The sequence below is a fragment of the Synchiropus splendidus genome, chromosome 5, assembly GCF_027744825.2.
Source record: "Synchiropus splendidus isolate RoL2022-P1 chromosome 5, RoL_Sspl_1.0, whole genome shotgun sequence".
Taxonomy (NCBI): Eukaryota; Metazoa; Chordata; class Actinopteri; order Syngnathiformes; family Callionymidae; genus Synchiropus; species Synchiropus splendidus.
This window is the reverse complement of record NC_071338.1, coordinates 30,571,390-30,589,303: the sequence shown is the minus strand read 5'-3', so window position 1 is coordinate 30,589,303 and position 17,914 is coordinate 30,571,390. Positions and strand designations below refer to the sequence as shown.

Below are 17,914 nucleotides of genomic sequence, written 5' to 3'. Positions count from 1 at the left end.
TCCTCCAAGACAAGCCAGAGGTGTCTGGATGCCTCACTAGTGTGGTGTCCTAGGTATCAGAGCGCGACGCCCAGGGAAAGTCGGAGCGAGAACCTGTGACAGCCGTAGGACCAAATTGAAAATCCAAAAACGTAATCTTCCCCAGACCTGAATGACATTCTCCTAAAGATTCTGTATTTATTTATTGAATTACTCTTTTCCATTACACTAAATGTCTTGTTTTAATTTGTTGTTTTTCTTTAAAATAAGTTCTATTTCTTGTTGATAGCTGTTGTACTCCATCCTTTCCTGCATGATTTAGTTTGTCAACAGATGTTGCCATCCGTCTCTCTGCACTCACAGCCAGGTGTCACAGCAGGACACGGTTAGCCAGATCACCTGCCACACTCATTTAAAAATGTGTCCGCGAGATGGAACAGATGGATGGACGTGAATGTTCCCAGATACCGTTACACTAACTTAAACTTTCTTCGGTTAATATCCGGCATGTTTTGGCGTCAAGTATCAGTCATTCAAGTACTACAAGTCATTTTCTGTCTTGTTCTTCTTGCTCTTCTGCCTTCTTCTATATCCCAGACCCATTCCTGTCACTGCTGTTCTCCTACTCCATCAAGTCTATTGCACTGTATGGGGGTAATGTTTTCAGCAGTAAATGTGTGTCTCCATCAAGCTAGGAAATGGAGTGCCAAGAGGATCAGGGATCTGTGAGGCAGGGCCAGAACTATGGGGCCCGAAGTTCCATGAGAGCCATGATGGTTCATGATGGGCTGATGAAGCTTCATGAATGTCTTCTTTTTCAGAGCTCAGTAGGTGGTGCGCTATGTTTGAAAGTGATTCGGGTTTTCAGTGAAATGGTTTGATAGAAGAAGAACTAAATAGAGCAGAGAGCGCCATCTAGTGGGCTATAAAAATAGTGTTTCACAGAGCCTCATCAGGTCATGACTAGCGACGACTGATTTCACCACCGAATGATGTTATGTACTGACAACACAAAAGAATATTTAATATCATCATGACAAAAAAGAAGAGGAATCCCAAATAACCAGACATTGCAAAATTGTGTGGGGGGGGGAAGCTTGGCTTCAGTCACAACAAAACTTGAGTCCAAATCCATCAAAGGTCTCCCAAGCCTTCACCACTTTGAATAACAGAATGAGCCCTGGACTCTTTGGCCAGCGCGGGAAGAGGATTTGGCGTCTCCCATCAGTAAGTGGAGGCCTGGTCTGAAATCCCCGTCTGGGATTATGATCTAAAAATCAATCCGCTCGTCCCTCCTTTGTGAATCAAGCCCATGGCGTGACCCAGTTGGGTGAATCTAATCAAACACCGCGCGTCACAGCAAGGACAAAAGGGATGGACGGGTGAAGAGACGACGCGCTCATTAGATAAATATTAGGGAGGACGACAGCCGCCTGTTTTCCAATCTCTCCTCCGTCCTGCGCGTCCACCTCCTGATCCCCTCGCCTCTCTTCCCTCTGATGTGCTTTTTCATTGCATCTGTTCCCAATCTATTTTTTATTATTGTTGTGGTTTCCTGCCTCCGTTTCAATTTCCATTTCTCTTTAGGGATCTGAGTCTAGACATGAGGGCTGATTTGTGAGACCATGAGATAACATCATTATTCCTGCACCTGTCACCGAAGTTTCTCGCCTCGGCTTCTGAGGCTGCGTTTATTCAAATTTGCCGTTTAATTCCTCTCCTACTCTTTTGTTGCCGGTTATATTGTAGGACAGAATACAGTTGGAAACAAGCTTTCCGCTGTTCATTTATAATTTAGTGTTGTGCTGGCTGCACACACAAAAATAAAAATTTGGATTTGAACCCACAATCTCCTGCAACATCAATGCACTGCTTATGAGGCTTCATGAAACAGTGGCCTCATTTTCAGAGTCCACTGGATGTCAGTCTCTGCCTTTGGATTTGAATAACCATTTCCAAGAAACCTCACACCATTTTTTTTTTTTTAACCGAGAGCGCCCTCTACTGACCTCTGACAAAAAAAAGGACACTTCCAAACTAGTTTTATAAACAGGGTCCAACATGGAGACTGACTCAGACTGGGCAATGCTCTGAACTTTCAATCATCAACTCCTCACATCTTTTATTGACATTAAAGCGCACGTTTTCTCCCACGTGTTTGAAGACCTGACACCACAGCCAGTCTCAGCTGCTGCTTCTCACCTCCACTCCTCCAGGAGATCAGCTCTGTTGGCGGAACTGCAGAAACATGGGTGAGAACAGCACATTTTCAGCGCTTTAAGGTCAATAAAACTCTGTGATTTCATCTGTTTCATGTGACAGGGCTCAGTATTTTGGCAGCATGACGCTCTTTAGCCTTTAAAAATCCATATTTCAGCCCCGCCGTTGTATAAGACGCAGGGTTCACAAAAAAAAAGTTGCAGCTTATAGTCTGGCAACTTTCACGGTGAAAAGGTCTTTTGTTCAGATTTGGAAGGCTGTTTATTATAAAACTGTGAAAGTTTAGTCTCATTTATCTTTGTGACTCACTCTGATTTTGTATTTACGTACTACAGCACAACTCTTGTTTCTCTACGATATTTTTTTCTTTACGACTCATTCTACAGTAAAGAGTATGAAGAAGCTTCCTTTGCACTTCACTAACAAAGAAAAATATTTTTTTAAACGCCATTGATGTGCAGTATGCCAACGACTGCTAGTAAACACCCTTCTGTTGTATGCAGTCGGTGTTGAAGCTATCAAATGTGAAATTCTCCAATTTTAGGCTCCATCCACTTCTTCTAAAAGCAACAAGACATCAAAACAAACAGCTAAAATATCACTAAATATCAAACATGGCGTTGCAGCAGTGCATCATGGGAGAGGAGACTTCAGCATGCACAGAGGAAGCGATACAAAAAGTCAGTTCTGAGCATGACACCAAGGAGCTTCTGGAAGATGATTTCAAGAAAGACCAGCACAGACTTCTTGTAGTTTCACTTTGTGTTGCAGCCAGCACAGCAGGACAGGGAATACTGTGGGGAGAACTGCTGCAGGCGGGTACAGTGACGGCAGCTGTTGCTCAGTCGTATCATTACGGTTCTTGTTATATAGAACGAACTGACTGAACCTGTGATGGTCACGATACATTTCTGAGAAAACCTTCGACCGATGCCGACGTTTTCTGCTGAGACGAACTCAACGCATCAATGTCCTTCTGACTGAATCTGATGATCAGACAGTTTGGACCCATTTCCTAAATCCTGACTCACTTTTTACGTTCAATAAATAATCAGCTGCGTTTCCGCGTTAAAAGGACCAGTGACAGCAGTTCAAGCTCGTACGCTGTATCGGACTAATTCAACGCTTTCACCCTCTCAAGTCTCTCGATCTCTCGCGGCTCGGCTCGTATCGCTCGTCTCTCTTGAAGTGTCAGTCTGCCTGTTGCTTTCCCCGGCATCACCCAGCTCCACGTCGTCATGGCAACCCATCTCCGACAGTGGCTGGCAAATGAGCAGACAAACGTGGCGGCAATAACCCGGCTGATGCTGACCTTCAACTGCTTCTTATTCAGGTCTTAGTGGAGGAGGACCTGATTACATTATTCCCACCAGCCAGGTGGCGAGCGCTTTTAATTTTTCATCACGTCATTGTTCTTTAATAGGCTCCCGCTTGTCCATATTACAGCGCGTCCCCACGGCGCCACCTTCGGTTCCCACCTTTAGCGTCGGTAATTACAGGCCAGCAGGTGGTGACGCTCTAGTAAAGCGGCGGCAGTCACTCAACCTGCGAGAGTTTTAATGTACTATATTGAAATGTTGAATTCAGTCGACCTCTTTATTTCTTCACAGCTCTTCCACCAACGATCGTTTTCAGAGCACTTTTCAGAGCAGAGTTTAGTCGTGAATCACAACATTAAGCAGAATCTTCTTAGGTCCAAACCTCGATGCAGGGAACAGAGAAGTCTGTTTACAGTCAACCCCAGAATCCCATGTATACAGTGCATTAGTAAACTATATCGAGACTTGATCAGCAATCTAAAGATAACACAAAAGTAAAGATGAAATTGATGTACACAACACAGAAATTCACAACACATAAGTCGAGTCGTAGCAAAAAAAAAAAAAAAAAAAAAAGATAATAATTGTGTTAATATTATTATTCATTAATAATATTAACAATAGATAAGTATAAAAACCTCAGTAAAAACATTACAGAGGTTTATTTCAAATATAGACAAAAAAAAACTTCCATGGCATATTACACACCTACAGAGTCACATTAGAACAACAACCATAATCTAAATAAAACAATGGGTAGTGGGCAGTGCAAGAAAACCAATGCCAATGAATAAAACTAAGTCTAAGACACAAAACAAAAGCAACAACAATATTAATCCTCATTAAATAAGTTTTTGTAAGAACAAAAAATAAGAATTCAATTTTTAAAAAATGAAATAAATGACAAGCCACAAAATAGATATGAAATTGAAAATAATGATAATAATACCAATAATAGTAAATAGATAAATAAATGAAGTTTTACAAGCAAATTCTAAGTGCAGACAATAAGAATATAATTTTGAAACTAAATAAAAATGAACAAAACCACAAAATAGGGATGACATTCAAAAAAGAAAGAAAAACACTACAGCAAATACAAACAAAGCAACACGTAAAATACCAAACCTGAGGACATATAAAAGACACATTGCACATTGCAGTGATGTAAAAAACCAAAACACACCTGACATAAAATCGAATGGTCATGCAGCCATATCAAAATATCTGTTGAAGCCTGAATGGGGTTTTTGTTTAAAAGATTTTCAACTTGTGAGGCAAAGGTTTTAGAATCACACTCCATTGAATTACGTCTGTGCTCCGTCAGGATCATTAACAAGACTCCTCTCAACCTCAGATACGTGTCGAGAAAATATTGAACCACTGCTGACAGCGATGACTTTTCCAGCTGCATTTAAGACGTAGCCTTGAGAGTCCAGAGCTTCCCAGGTCAGAGAGAAACCAGCACTCTGCTGTCAGAGACTCACACAAGGCTGCCGGAGCTCTAAGTGTCGTCAATGTTGTCAAACATAACCGAGTCGCAGCCAGGTGGACTGCTGACGGACCCGGTGGTTACCAGTCCATCGTGGATAACAGAGAGCGTGACAAGTGAATTGCAGCTGACAGTCGAGTGATGTGCTCGCAAACAAGTGGGGAAGAAACGGAGGGAAACAAGATAGCGAGAGGAGCGTTAACACCAACCTGAGAGCATCTTCAAGAGAGTCCTGAGCAGCCAAACTGTGGGCCCACAGCACCATGCTGGAACAGGGTTCTCCTCAGAGACCAAACTTCTATTGAGCCTCCTTAAAGTAGCTTTATCTTATAGTCGAGACCACTAGTGTTGGGGGCAAGACTAAAACCGAGACCGAGACCAGAATACGTATAATATAATACAAATACTTTAATTTCTTAGCGACAGTGTCACTGAGTTGACAGTGACAATGTGCTTTCCAATTCTTGGAAAAACACCTCCTTGTGAGGACATTTCCCTTCAGACCATTTTGCCAGACGTAACAAGTTTAACACTAAATTTGAGGACAAGGAGTTTGGGTATAAGTTTGGAATAGAGTCCTGGTCAAGGTTAGCCATTTGTCTTGGACGGTAAGGTTTAGGTTGAGAACAGGGTGAGGACACCTGGAAGTCAATGAGAGATCCCCAAATGTCTGTGAAACCAACACTCACCGGTGGCGTTGGTGAGTCTGAAAGTCACCGACTTGTCCACGATGTTGCAGACGTTGCGCACAGACACCTGGCAGGTATAATCGGCAAAGTCCTTGGGCCTGAGGTTCTTCAGCTTCAGCACCTTCGTCTCACCCTGAAACACACAGAGTTCATACAGAGATGTGAAAAAAAAAACGCATCTGCAAATGACCAACTTTTCAAGTGAGGATGGAGCAGAACGGTGCTGGTTTATGCAACTGAAACAGAAGGACTCCGAGGATGGAGCCCTGAGGGACCCCGAGTCTGGCAGTAGGTTTGCACTGTCGGCCAGACGTCACCCAGAACAACCTGAAACATCTCAAGTGAACACTACAATGAGTATATCTCCCTGCTCCACTTCGAACATTGTAAATGGTTTCAGGTGGAATACAAAACAGATGTTTCAATTAGGAACCGCTTCATTGATGCCTCTGCTTCCCTCTTCACGTGAAGCGCTGAACTTTCAGAACCGGCCCAGTGTTTTTAGAGCATGAATGTGCCGAGGCTGGCGAGCGGTTAGCGCAGGAGGGAGCGTTGCTGTCGTCTAATTGAGCTCCTGGGAATGTGCTGCGCGGCTCTCTGATGCGCCGATGAGAAGAGAGAAGGTGGGGGATCACACCCAGGGGCGGCTGGTTGTTTGCTGCATAACTGGCCCACTAGCTGGTGACTCTTTGGACGAGTAAAGATCTTTGTGAAGCTCGAGTGTTTGAGCTCGACACTGGTCAAGTGATATCCACACTGAAATGGAAGATGGTACTTAACTCAGACCGTAGCGGCACCAAATGATACTTCCTCATAAATTACTGACATCACTATGACCTTGACCAAATTGCCTTTTTTTTCAAGGTTGATTTCAATTGCTGACCTCTTGTTATAATTCAAGTTGATGGTTCTTCTTAACACTTTAAGTTCCTATGTTTCTTTGACATATTTCTTTCGAAAAACAACTTTTTTTTTTTTACAATTTTCATCTTTTTTTTTTCGAATCAGCAGTCAACTTTTCTATTGTTAACTATCTTTATTTTGTTCTTTTGTTTTTGTTTCGGACTTTCTTGTTATTTATTTAAACTTTTAATGGGACACATCTTAACCTTTTCCTTTGACGATTATTGTGAGATTGCTGTGCATATGAATTGACTATATTTTACTCCAATTAATTTCCCGAACAAAATTAAATAATTTAAGCTCATTTACTTACAAAATTGTCCAAGTCTGTTTCAAACCATGTTTCCGTCACGGATCACATGCTTCTATGCGTTCTTTATTTTAGTATTGCAGTTCACCAATATGTCCACCAGGGGGAGCAGCCCAGCGTCAAAAGTTTATGAAAACAAACCCCAAAACCAACATGGCGACTGTGGAAGAAGCATTGATCGTGTAGCTCTTGTACAAAAGAGGAAACAGAGGCAGCACTGGAGGAGACAATTGTCAGTGAGGCTGTTAAATATACGCATTGGGTAGTGACAGCAACACTGCCCCCCACTGTTTCCAGTGGTACTGCTCCATTTGGTTTGTATCTGTAAGCTGTGTAGAAACGTGCAGAAATACAGAGGAAATGAAGGCAGAGCACGGACAGAAGTGTCCGTCCATATCTGTATCTGTATGTAACGTTGAGCATAAATGCACTTAAGTATTGAGCACAAGTCAGACGGAAGAGCGGTCACTGGTTTGATCCGGTGGGTTTGTGTTGACCTGTCCCTAACCGCCTCACCGCTCCTCATGGCCATCAGGGTGAATGGTTTCTGACCAGTCTGACCGATCGCCTCGTCCATCCTGGTGTACCTGAGTGTAAAGCGGCTCGTAGATGTCCACGCCGTTGTCCTTGCTCTGCTCGATGAGTGTTGTTCCTCGCTTCCAGATGAACCGAACAGGCGGGTTGGAGTTGACAGTGCAGCGCAGAAACACCGTCTTCTCCTGGTAGTAGCTGCCGCGCACATCGCTGATGGTCTGGTGGACGGTCAACACCGGCGTGTCCAGATCTGTCGACACAGAGGACGCTGAGAATTAACCTTTGGCCCCAGTGATTCACTGCTTCCTGTGAAGTCAAATTTCTTACACGTTTTTGCCCACAAATAAAGCGTCTTTGAACAAGTTTCCAATTGAACACACGCCCCCAACCTCCCTAAACCATCTCCATCACCCTCCCCCGACCAATTGGGGTGACTCATTCTCAACGTAACTGAAGCACTTTCAGTCACAACCATGAGACCCTTCTCTGACTCCTCCCTGGCTTCTGAAGAGGTGATACTGCGGCGTCTTCTGGACATGTGGCCATGAGACGAGAGAAAGGTTGATGATGTGTTCTCACGTTAACCTATCGGAGAGCAACAATGTGGAGATAAACACACTTGATTTTGGAGTGCGCAGTTGAAAAGGGCAGAGCTGCCATGAAAGCCTTGTCTCACACATGCACACACACGTACACGCTCTTGGACGGGCTTGAAAGTCTGGGAGGAGCAGATTGGAAAAGGGCTTCAGGACATGTCAACGCACTTGCTTCTTAAACTTTGGGAGGTGGTGGTGTGGAAAAAATTCTCAGACCAATATTGTTTTGAAAAGTGGGAAAATACATTTGGGAAAAGCAGGATCAACTGAAACACAGCTGCCATGCTGGATGACAAATCAGAATGAACCTCAATCTTGGCACTCTAAACTTCATTCTACTATCATCCTGCCTGTCGAAACAAACAGGTTTCAGCTGTTTTTATCAACATAAAGTAAAGTGAGAGTCACAATATTAACACTAACTGTCAGACGCCGCCTTTTAAGGTGGACTGTTCACAGTGTAGGATGTACAATGTGTGTTGTTTCTTCAGTGTGTTGGGATGGGAGTAACTTCACTCATCTAATATGCATGTTATGACATCAGTAGGTGGCGGCCATAGTGAATTACATCATTTTTGCAGATGTTTTATCTGACCCACTGGAGACACTCCTCCTCATCTCTCAAGCAACAATACAATGATTATGATGATGATGATGATGAAGATGACAACCGAGCATCTTCACAGTTGTCTACAGCAGGGCCATTACCACCACCACTTTTGCACTGTATTTTCTTACGTGGCTTCTACCGTTCATTCATTTGTTCATTCCAAACAAGCTGTGTTTGACCACGTGTCCACCATGTCCCTAGACTCGAGGAAGCAAAGCATCGGCTCCAATATGTGTTGCTACTGGACCGACGAATGGACTCACTGTCACGAAGCAGCGGCACTTTGCAGCTCACTGGACGACTAAACATCTTCATCACAGGGTGAACATTTCTCTTGAGCGTGAGTCGCTGTCTTGCATGTCTGTCTTGTTATGCTATGACTACGTAACTACAGCCTGCCTTGTCTCCGCCACCAGACGGGGCAGTTTTCAATCACACGTGTTGCGCATCTGTGCGCCATTGTCTTGTGTAAAGACGTCAGCCGCCATACTTGTTTGTTTAACTGTTGCGTCCTGCAATTTTGCACCTTAAGTTGAACAATAATGTTGCGGTAAAAAAGGTTTTAGCATTCTAGTTGCTTCTTTCATTAGTAAATTGAACAGAAGAGCTTGTCATGAGCTGGACCAAGCTCCCCCTGGTGGTGACCAAAAGAAACCAAGCGTGCATCCAGCTGTAAATGGGCTGCAGGCCATCCTTCGCCTCTGTCTGTCATATAAGTTGAGAAGCTTCTTGGCTGGTGTTTCTTTTCTTCAGTACCGTTTTGTTGGCTACAATGACTTCACCGTTTGTCTCTGAACACTTGTTTGATCTGCATTACTCCGCTGCTAAGCAAAACTCTTCCCGGACCCCAGATCAAAGAGTGAAATGAGATTTTGATCTGTCATGTTTGACCCGACTAAGCTGCTTATTCTAATACGCCAAAGTACTGGCTGCCTTGTCCTAGCTCTGTTTATTTTAGGGATTTTGTCGACGGCTCACATTTGTTCTCTCTGAAGTGTTCACCTGTGTCCCCCTCGGCTCCCGGCGGACGTTCTCATCTATAAAACAGTGGCACATGGAACTGCACGAAAGGCTCAGCGGGGGGAAGAGACGCTGACGAACCACCTGTGTCTCTCTGAGGCTCCGCCAGCAGCAGCAGCTCAAACACCGCTGGCTGTCAAAGACGATGCGAGGCTGCACTTAAGCTGCAGAAACACGTGTGAGGGAAGCGGCCCAGGTGATGTTGTGTGTCGGTATACGGATGAACGAGGAGTTTTGAAAGCACCAGAGGAGCGTCGGCTGACGGATGCTGGTGTTGAGGCTCTGATGGAGTCAGACTCCCGCTGGCATGAGTGGAAGCAGCAGATTGACACAGACAGACACAGAATCGGACGTGTGACTTCGCAGAACGTCACAAAACTGTAAATGGACAAAGTCGGGTTACAGCTGAGAGACTGTGCGTGCGTTTCCAAGCACGGCATGATTCACAGGAGACGACTGTCGTCGCTCTGCGGTGTGTCATCCCAGTCTCCAACTCAGAGTTTGTGTGAGGGCACTCAGGCTTCCTCCCACAGTACACAAACATACGCAGCGCGATTAGCTGTCTGTGACTGTATGTGTCACCTGATGGGCATGTGACACAGTCCCTCCAGGAGCTGGTGATGTTCACGCAATTCCAACTGCCAGTTCTACGAGGTGCTACCATTTTGTCCAAATAAAACTTTCCCACCAATTCTACCCGTCACTCCAGTCTCCCTCTGCACGGCATGTGCGTCATCATATTCCCTCACATATTCCGCTCACTTTTGCCCACAAATTCGGATGTGAAGGATTCTTCCATTCCTTAATGTCCAAAATCCCAGCGGAAGCGGCTAGCGCAGCGTCACCAGAACACGACTATGAGGCAGATGTAAACAAACGTGGCCGATCCATCTCGCACCAGGTTGTTTCTGACCTGTGGGACATGTCAGCAGCTACTGTTTTAATTGGCTGGATTAATGAGCCGCTGAACGTTCCCCAACTTTACCTCTCAGACTCCACCCATCCAAACCTCTGTCAGTCTCCGCCCTTGTGAGGAGCTGTGGAACAAAACAACGAGCGCTCACTACACTACACGCCGTCTGCCCAGAAACTACTCACAGAACGTCATCATAATAAAGATGGACTTGTTTTATCAAATTTTCTTTTTATATGAATATATATTTTGTTTTGAGCATGTACATGTATTTATTTATCTTACAAATAAAACATATTTTGTTAGACTGCTGGAGCTTTCTTCAGGGTAAAAACTGATATTAGTGTTTTTAAAAGTTAGTTTTCAAAGGTCCTTACTTCCCATCAAGTTCAACCATAAATGATCGCAACTTTTACCATTTTTTTTTATCCACTGCAAAATCAGGCGCTTGTTGGCTGCAACAATCGATAAAAAAAGGTCTGTGAAAACCTGGAAGGACAAGTGACCAGTCCTCGGCCTCTCATACATGAGACAGACTCTGTTACGAGAGAGAGGGAAAGACTGTCAGGGAAGGACTGGAGGTTGAAAGAGGAAGGTGTGTTTACTTTTTTAAATGTACCATTGACTCACTGATTCAGTTACAGGAAGCAGCTTTCACTAGTGGATTTGTCAAGTCAAAAAAGCCCAGATCCCATAAATACAACCAAGCCACCAAGCAAGAAAAATGGACAAGACTCGCTCAGACTGTCACTTTTCATGGCTCATTTCAGACACGAGATCCCTATATTTCAACCCAAATCCATCAAGTTATCCTGAGGAACTCACTTATTATTGTTGACCTACAGCTTCCTTAAGTTTCATGAGTCACACACCTGTGTGCACAAAGACACAACACCTCCCACACTTGTATAACAAGCGTTGTTTCAGCGTCCAAGTGCCTGGAAAACACCAAATTGACCCCTTTGGAATGCAACTTTTTGCCAGTTAAGACCACACTGAAATGACCTCCTCTGCTTCGGCACTTTCCCCGCATCACACGACAAGTGCGATCTCCCAGAGTGAGTCCTACTTTGCTCACTTTTGGCCCTTAAGTAAATAGAGACAGCGGACGAGTGAGCCAGTGTGCGGCAACAACACAATATGAAACTTTAATGAAGCCTTTGATTTCCCCACAGTCCCGCGTCGGCACAGCGGCGAAGATCAATTGCACCTCTGCATTTTTCTTTTCGGCCCCAGACCTTAATGTGGGTCCACTTGCTCAAATTTAAGTAGCGGTTCGGCTCCCAAATCACCCGTCCTCCTCCCAAATCCCACACAATGATAGTGATGAAGGTGTCTGCAGCAGTTTGCTCTTCCTCTCTGGCTAATGTCTTGTTCAACGCACTTTGGGAAACAATCTGAAGAGGTTTGACTTCATAACACAACACAATCTTCCTGACGTTTTGGTGGCAGCTGCTTTTATCTAGTCTCCTGCCTGTTAGCTTTCATCTGGGTGGAGCAGCATTAGCATTTATTCAAAGTTAAGTTCTTCTTTTTTTACGTTTGGAGAGAACAAGGACCGGTGCTGGTGTGTTAACGCCATGTTAGGAGGAGCTTTGTGTGAGGCAGCAGAGCGTAAAACTCCTCTAAACTCAGGATGGACGGTCGGTGTAGGTACCATGTGTCCTACCTGCCGCAGGATGATGATGTCACATCCATCTTATAAAATATCTTAAGTGTTTTAATGCACCAGAGAAAACTGAAATGAAGGATTTGATCTATCACATGCGTAACATGTACACAAAATGCGATGTTTGTCACCGCATTGTTTGCGAAGTTTATGCCCGTTCTTCCCAGCGGTCTGAGAAACAGCGTGATTGTCTGACATGTACGGAGCATTGTTTTTATTTGACATTTAAAATAAACCTACATTTATTTATTTATTTTATATAAGATAAAAGGTTGAAAAAATGTACTACAAAGTATTAATTACAAGATTGGTCTCGTAATAAATTCGTTTTTTGAGAGATTAATCTTATAATAAATTTGTTTTTTTACAAGATTAATTGTGTAATAAATTAATTTAATATGAGATCAATCTTGTAAAAAGTAATTCATTACGAGATTAATATTGTGAGAAATTAATTGATTACAAGATTAATCACATTAAAAATTGGTGTTTTATAAGATAAATCTCATAAATTTGTATAATAAATCAATTTACTAAGAGGTGAATTTCATAAAATAAAAAAAAAGCTAATTTATGACGAGATTAATATCATAGTAAATTGGGTTTTTTGTTATCTGTCATAAAAATCACCAAATGTAATGAGTGAAAAAAATCTACTGTGGGGGAAAAAATTACACTATATTTTTGGCAAAAAAAAACCCATAAAGTAATCAAAAGGGGGATTATTTTTTTATTTATTAATTTTTATTATTATTTTTTTTTTAAACCTGGAGAGACATCTTGGCGGTAAACATTTCAACATCTACATGCTCATTTAATAATTCAAAATATGAAACATAGCTGCACCAGAGAAGATGTGGAGAGTCGAAAGTCGAAAAACTCAAGATTTCAGAGGAAAAAAAACCTCAAAGTCGCTTGGCATTAACAGCCTGTCGCTGCGCTGCTCTTCTATGAAAACATTTGAACTGTCTCTCTGTGACTCCACTTGTATTTTGAGAGTCTCCAGCACAAGTCTACATTCTGCGCACGTATCACTCCACTGTAAGTCAAACATGTCCCCCCACCCCCTGCTGGAGGAGACGGCCATCAACTCTGCGCAATAGAAGCTCATTATTAGCGACTGTTGACCGAAACCAACACACACGCTGAGACACACACACACAGAGGAGAGCGCGGTGTTTGATCGGGCTCCACATCTGCTCAATAATTCATGATCCGTCTTAAAGAGGCGATGAAACATGCAGCGGCGCCACGTTTGGAGAGAACAAGGACCGGCGCTGGTGTGTTAACGCCATGTTAAGAGGAGCTGGCTGGGTTTCCCGGCTCCTCGCTTCCTCCTTCAGCACCATCGCTGGTGGAGAAAGTAAACAGGAAGGAGCGTGAATAATTGATGGATGTAAATAAACTATAGATTTCCTAAAAGGGCTCGCAGCTTCAAGAGAGAAAGAGAGGGAGAGAGCTTCCTCAGAGGAGCATCCATCAAGAGTTCAAATGGGAGCAGGAGAACGTCAGGCGAGGAGAACGTGAGCTATGCAATGAGGCTGTCCAAAGAGAAGCCTGTGGGCCACGTGTCGTCCGGCCTTTGGGCTCAAAGTGAAGGGGGGAATAAAGCAGGACTTGCTATTGAGATCATGAATGTGTTTCTTCCTGCCTTGAATGAATGAATGAATGTTTATTTCAATCCTCTGACAAATTATAATGATTTCAAACATGTTACTCGATGTGTTATAGAGCGATTTATGTCACTATTGTATCACTTCTGCTTCTTAATAGATGCATTGTAACAGATTTTCTTCCATTAATATTTTATATTATTGTGTTTGTTTTCTAATGTTTCTTCTGTAAATCATTCAGTTTTTACACATTTTTTTTCGGGATTACAAATTTGCATGTAATGAAATTACAATTAATAATGTCCATGGAGTGCACTGATTAATGTATGTTAAACAGCAGGTTGAATAAAAACTAATAAGTAATTTGAAATGATGAAAAAAGCCATGAAAAAAAACATATCAATAAATGTGTGTTTGTGTGTTTTGGGGGGGGAGTTCTGGCATTTTTTTTTGTTTCAAGTTACTATACTCTATATTTGTTTCATTATAGTTTAAATGAAGTTAAATAAATAAGTAAAATATTTAAAAAAAAAAAAAAAAAAATATGTTTTATTTTTCCGACTTTGTAGATTTTTGTAGTTTTTTTTCCCATTTAATATTGTGTTGCTTTTTGCTGTTTTTCTAAATTCTTACTATTTTTGTATATGTTATTCCAATTTAGGAATAAAGACAATAATACCCCATCTTTATGATGTATATTTTTGTTTGTCTTTTTGTTTTATTATTCGTGTATATGTATTTATTATTATTGATTCAAATAAATCAATTATTATTATTATTATTATTATTATTATTATTATTATTATTATTATTATTATTATTATTATTATTGCTAATTATTGTCATTATTATTATCTTGCTTTCATTTAAAATATTGCGGCTTTGATGTTAATCCTTTTTGTAAATGGTGTACACATATTTATTTATTGTAATTCATTTTTGTTTGTTTTGTTTTGCTTTTTGTGAGTGTGTGTGTTTTCAGATTTGATCCAAATAATTTTCCTGCCACTCATGTACCAATCTTTGGAATTGCTTTGGGTAGTGAGACAGATAAAAGAAATTAATTTCAAAATTAATTGATGACGAATTGAACTGGACTTGAGGGCCACATTATGCTGGGACTGTTGTGAGGGGCCATCAAACCGACAGAAGGTGAAATGTAGAAGAGAAAAATCTAAGGAAAAAAAAAATGCTCCTCAAAAAATGCTTCAAGAATATGATCACACACAATGAAATGGGTTGAACTTTTTGTATTAGATCTATTTTTACTGTAAAAAAAAAGCAGGTTTTCATTGTAAGTTTTAATATGAGATTATGTTATTACTGCTATTTTCAATGGGATGTTGTGAGGTGATCGTCCGTGAGGAGGGTCCAGTTGATCTTAAAAAGTGACCCCACAGCACGAGGAATTCTCAGCAGAACTTTCCTCATTCCGAATGCAAAAGTGGAGAATCTGCTGCGAACCAAGTGTTTCGGTGATGAGCCAGCACGTCGTGTGGCGGCTTTAATTCCGCTGCGGTCAGCAGAGGAGTCGAATGAAACATTCATGGCGCGGGGACTTCATTATTTTGGGCGGTAAATAGCTTAATCTGGCTGCTGTTATTTACCGCCAGTGTGACAGTCAGTTAAGAGGACAAAGAACCATTGTTCCAGTCTTCAGCTTCGGGGCCAGAAGTCACATGAATATTGACAAACACACATACTCATTAACACACAGGCTCCTCTGCAGAGTGACAGAGGAAATTAGTCTCTGTCGTCACGCGGCAAAACGCATTACGGACGTAACATAAAGACAGAGGCGTTGATGCAAACAGGAGCCATGATGGAGTCAGAAACTGAACCTACATAGACTTGAAGATCAAAGAAGATGCAGAGCTGTGAGACACAACACGAGTCAATTGGTGGATCCCTCCCCATGAAACTAAATAAATTGTAGTTCTTTTTTTTGTTTGTTTACTTTTTACATTTCTTTTTCTAAATTCTTGCTATTTTATTCCAATTTATGACTAAAGCCAATAATATCTTATCTTTATGATGTATATTTTTAATAGTTTTACTATTGCTATATTTATTTTTTCCATTACAGATTCAAATAACATTATTCTTAAAATCATTCTGATAAGTTTTTATTTTTGTGAAGTTCATGTTACATAGACTTGAAGGTCAAAGAAGATGCAGAGCTGTGAGACACAACACGAGTCAATTGGTGGATCCCTCCCCATGAAACTAAATAAATTGTAGTTCTTTTTTTTTTGTTTGTTTACTTTTTACATTTGTTTTTCTAAATTCTTGCTATTTTATTCCAATTTATGAATAAAGCCAATAACATCTTATCTTTATGATGTATATTTTTGTTTGTCTTTGTTTTACTATAGCTATATTTTTTTTATTACTGATTCAAATAAAATTATTCTTAAAATTATTCTTATACGTTTTTATTATTATGAAGTTCATGTTACATAGGCTTGAAGGTCAAAGAGAGAGACACAACATCTCCCCATGAATTTTCAAATTTCAAATTCAAACAGTAAAATCGACCTTGTTAGAAAATGATGTTTAATAACTTTAAACTGATTTAACTACTTTTTAATCATTAATATCCATAAGTTTATTTTAAATAAAAAATGACATTTCTGTGGTGATAGAAAGTGACCGAATTGACTCATCATTTAATAGCTGGTTCTGTTGTTTGTGCTCATGTGTTGTACTTTGTTGAAGCACAAATGACACTGGGCTTGTTGATGTTTGTTTCATCCCACATGTGTCTGTCCTTGGCAACTGTGTGTGTGTGTGTCTGTGTGTGTCACACAAATGTCTCCGACTGATGAGATGACGCAGCTCGACGCCAGATGTGAAGTCTGGCCGTCAGCTCCATTTTTAATTGGCCGTATGGTGCCGAGATCCCGGTGGACGCAGGACGAGCTCCGTGGCTGACAATGAACGCACTCGCTCATGATGGTGCGACGTGACTCTGGATTATTGGAAGCATTATCTCAGTGACAGTCACAACAACCCGGGCTCTCATCCGGAGCAGAGCGGCTGGACGACCTTCAACAGAGGCCAGAGTTTACACAAGAGTGCCTCTCTCATGGAGTTCCCCCAACATATTAAACTGTGTCATTTACAGTTTTATTTCATTTTATTTTATTTTTTTCTATTGACTTTACCTTCACCTTCTTCTGCCGCTTATCCGGGGTCGGGTCGCAGAGGCAGCATTTGGAGCAAGGAAGCCAAACTTCCCGATCTGCACAAACCTCCTCCAGCTCTTCCTGGGGGATCCCGAGGCGTTCCCAGGCCAGAGCGGAGACATCATCTCTCCAGCGAGTCCTGGGTCTTCCCCGGGGTCTCCTCCAGGTAGGACATGCCCGGAACACCTCCCCGTCCAGGGGGCATCCGGATCAGATGCCCGAGCCACCTCAACTGGTTCCTCTCCATGTGGAGGAGCAGCGGCTCCACCCCGAGCTCCTCCTGGATGACTGAACTCCTCACCCTATCTCTAAGGGTGCGGGGCCCAGCCACCCTGCGGAGGAAACTCATCTCAGCCGCTTGTATCCGCGATCTCATCCTTTCGGTCATGACCCAAAGCTGGTGACCATAGCTGAGGGTGGGAACGTAGATCGATCGGTAAATCCAGAGCTTCGTCTTGTGACTCAGCTCCCTCTTCACCACGACGGTCGGATACAGCGACCGCATCACTGCTGCTGCTGCACCAACCCCTCTATCAATCTCACGCTCCCCTTTTCCCTCACTTGAGAACAAGACCCCGAGATACTTAAACTCCACCACTTGGGGCAAGAACTCTACACCGACCCGGAGAGAGCAAACCACCTTATTCCGGTCGAGAACCATGGCCTCAGACTTGGAGGTGCTGATCCTCATCCCGGCCGCTTCACACTCGGCTGCAAACCACCCCAGTGCATGCTGAAGGTCCCGGTCCAATGAGGCCTGCAGAACAACATCGTCCCTATTGACTTTATTATTTTTCTATTTTATTTATGTATTTTCTTTATTATTTTTACTTTTTCTTCCAACTTCACTGTCAACTGT

The 17,914-nt window shown here is 42.3% G+C and overlaps 1 protein-coding gene across 3 annotated transcripts in view; it reads right to left on the bottom strand.

Annotated features, from left to right (window-relative positions):
• The window catches only part of LOC128758949 (MAM domain-containing glycosylphosphatidylinositol anchor protein 1), a 194,075-nt gene that overhangs the window by 56,994 nt on the left and 119,167 nt on the right, over positions 1-17,914 (bottom strand). For all 3 annotated transcript variants that reach the window (XM_053865466.1, XM_053865467.1, XM_053865468.1), the window contains 2 exons: positions 7,500-7,696; positions 5,700-5,832 (listed from right to left, as the gene is read on the bottom strand). In XM_053865466.1, the coding sequence (XP_053721441.1) occupies positions 5,700-5,832; positions 7,500-7,696 (330 nt within the window). The remainder of the gene's footprint in view (positions 1-5,699; positions 5,833-7,499; positions 7,697-17,914) is intronic.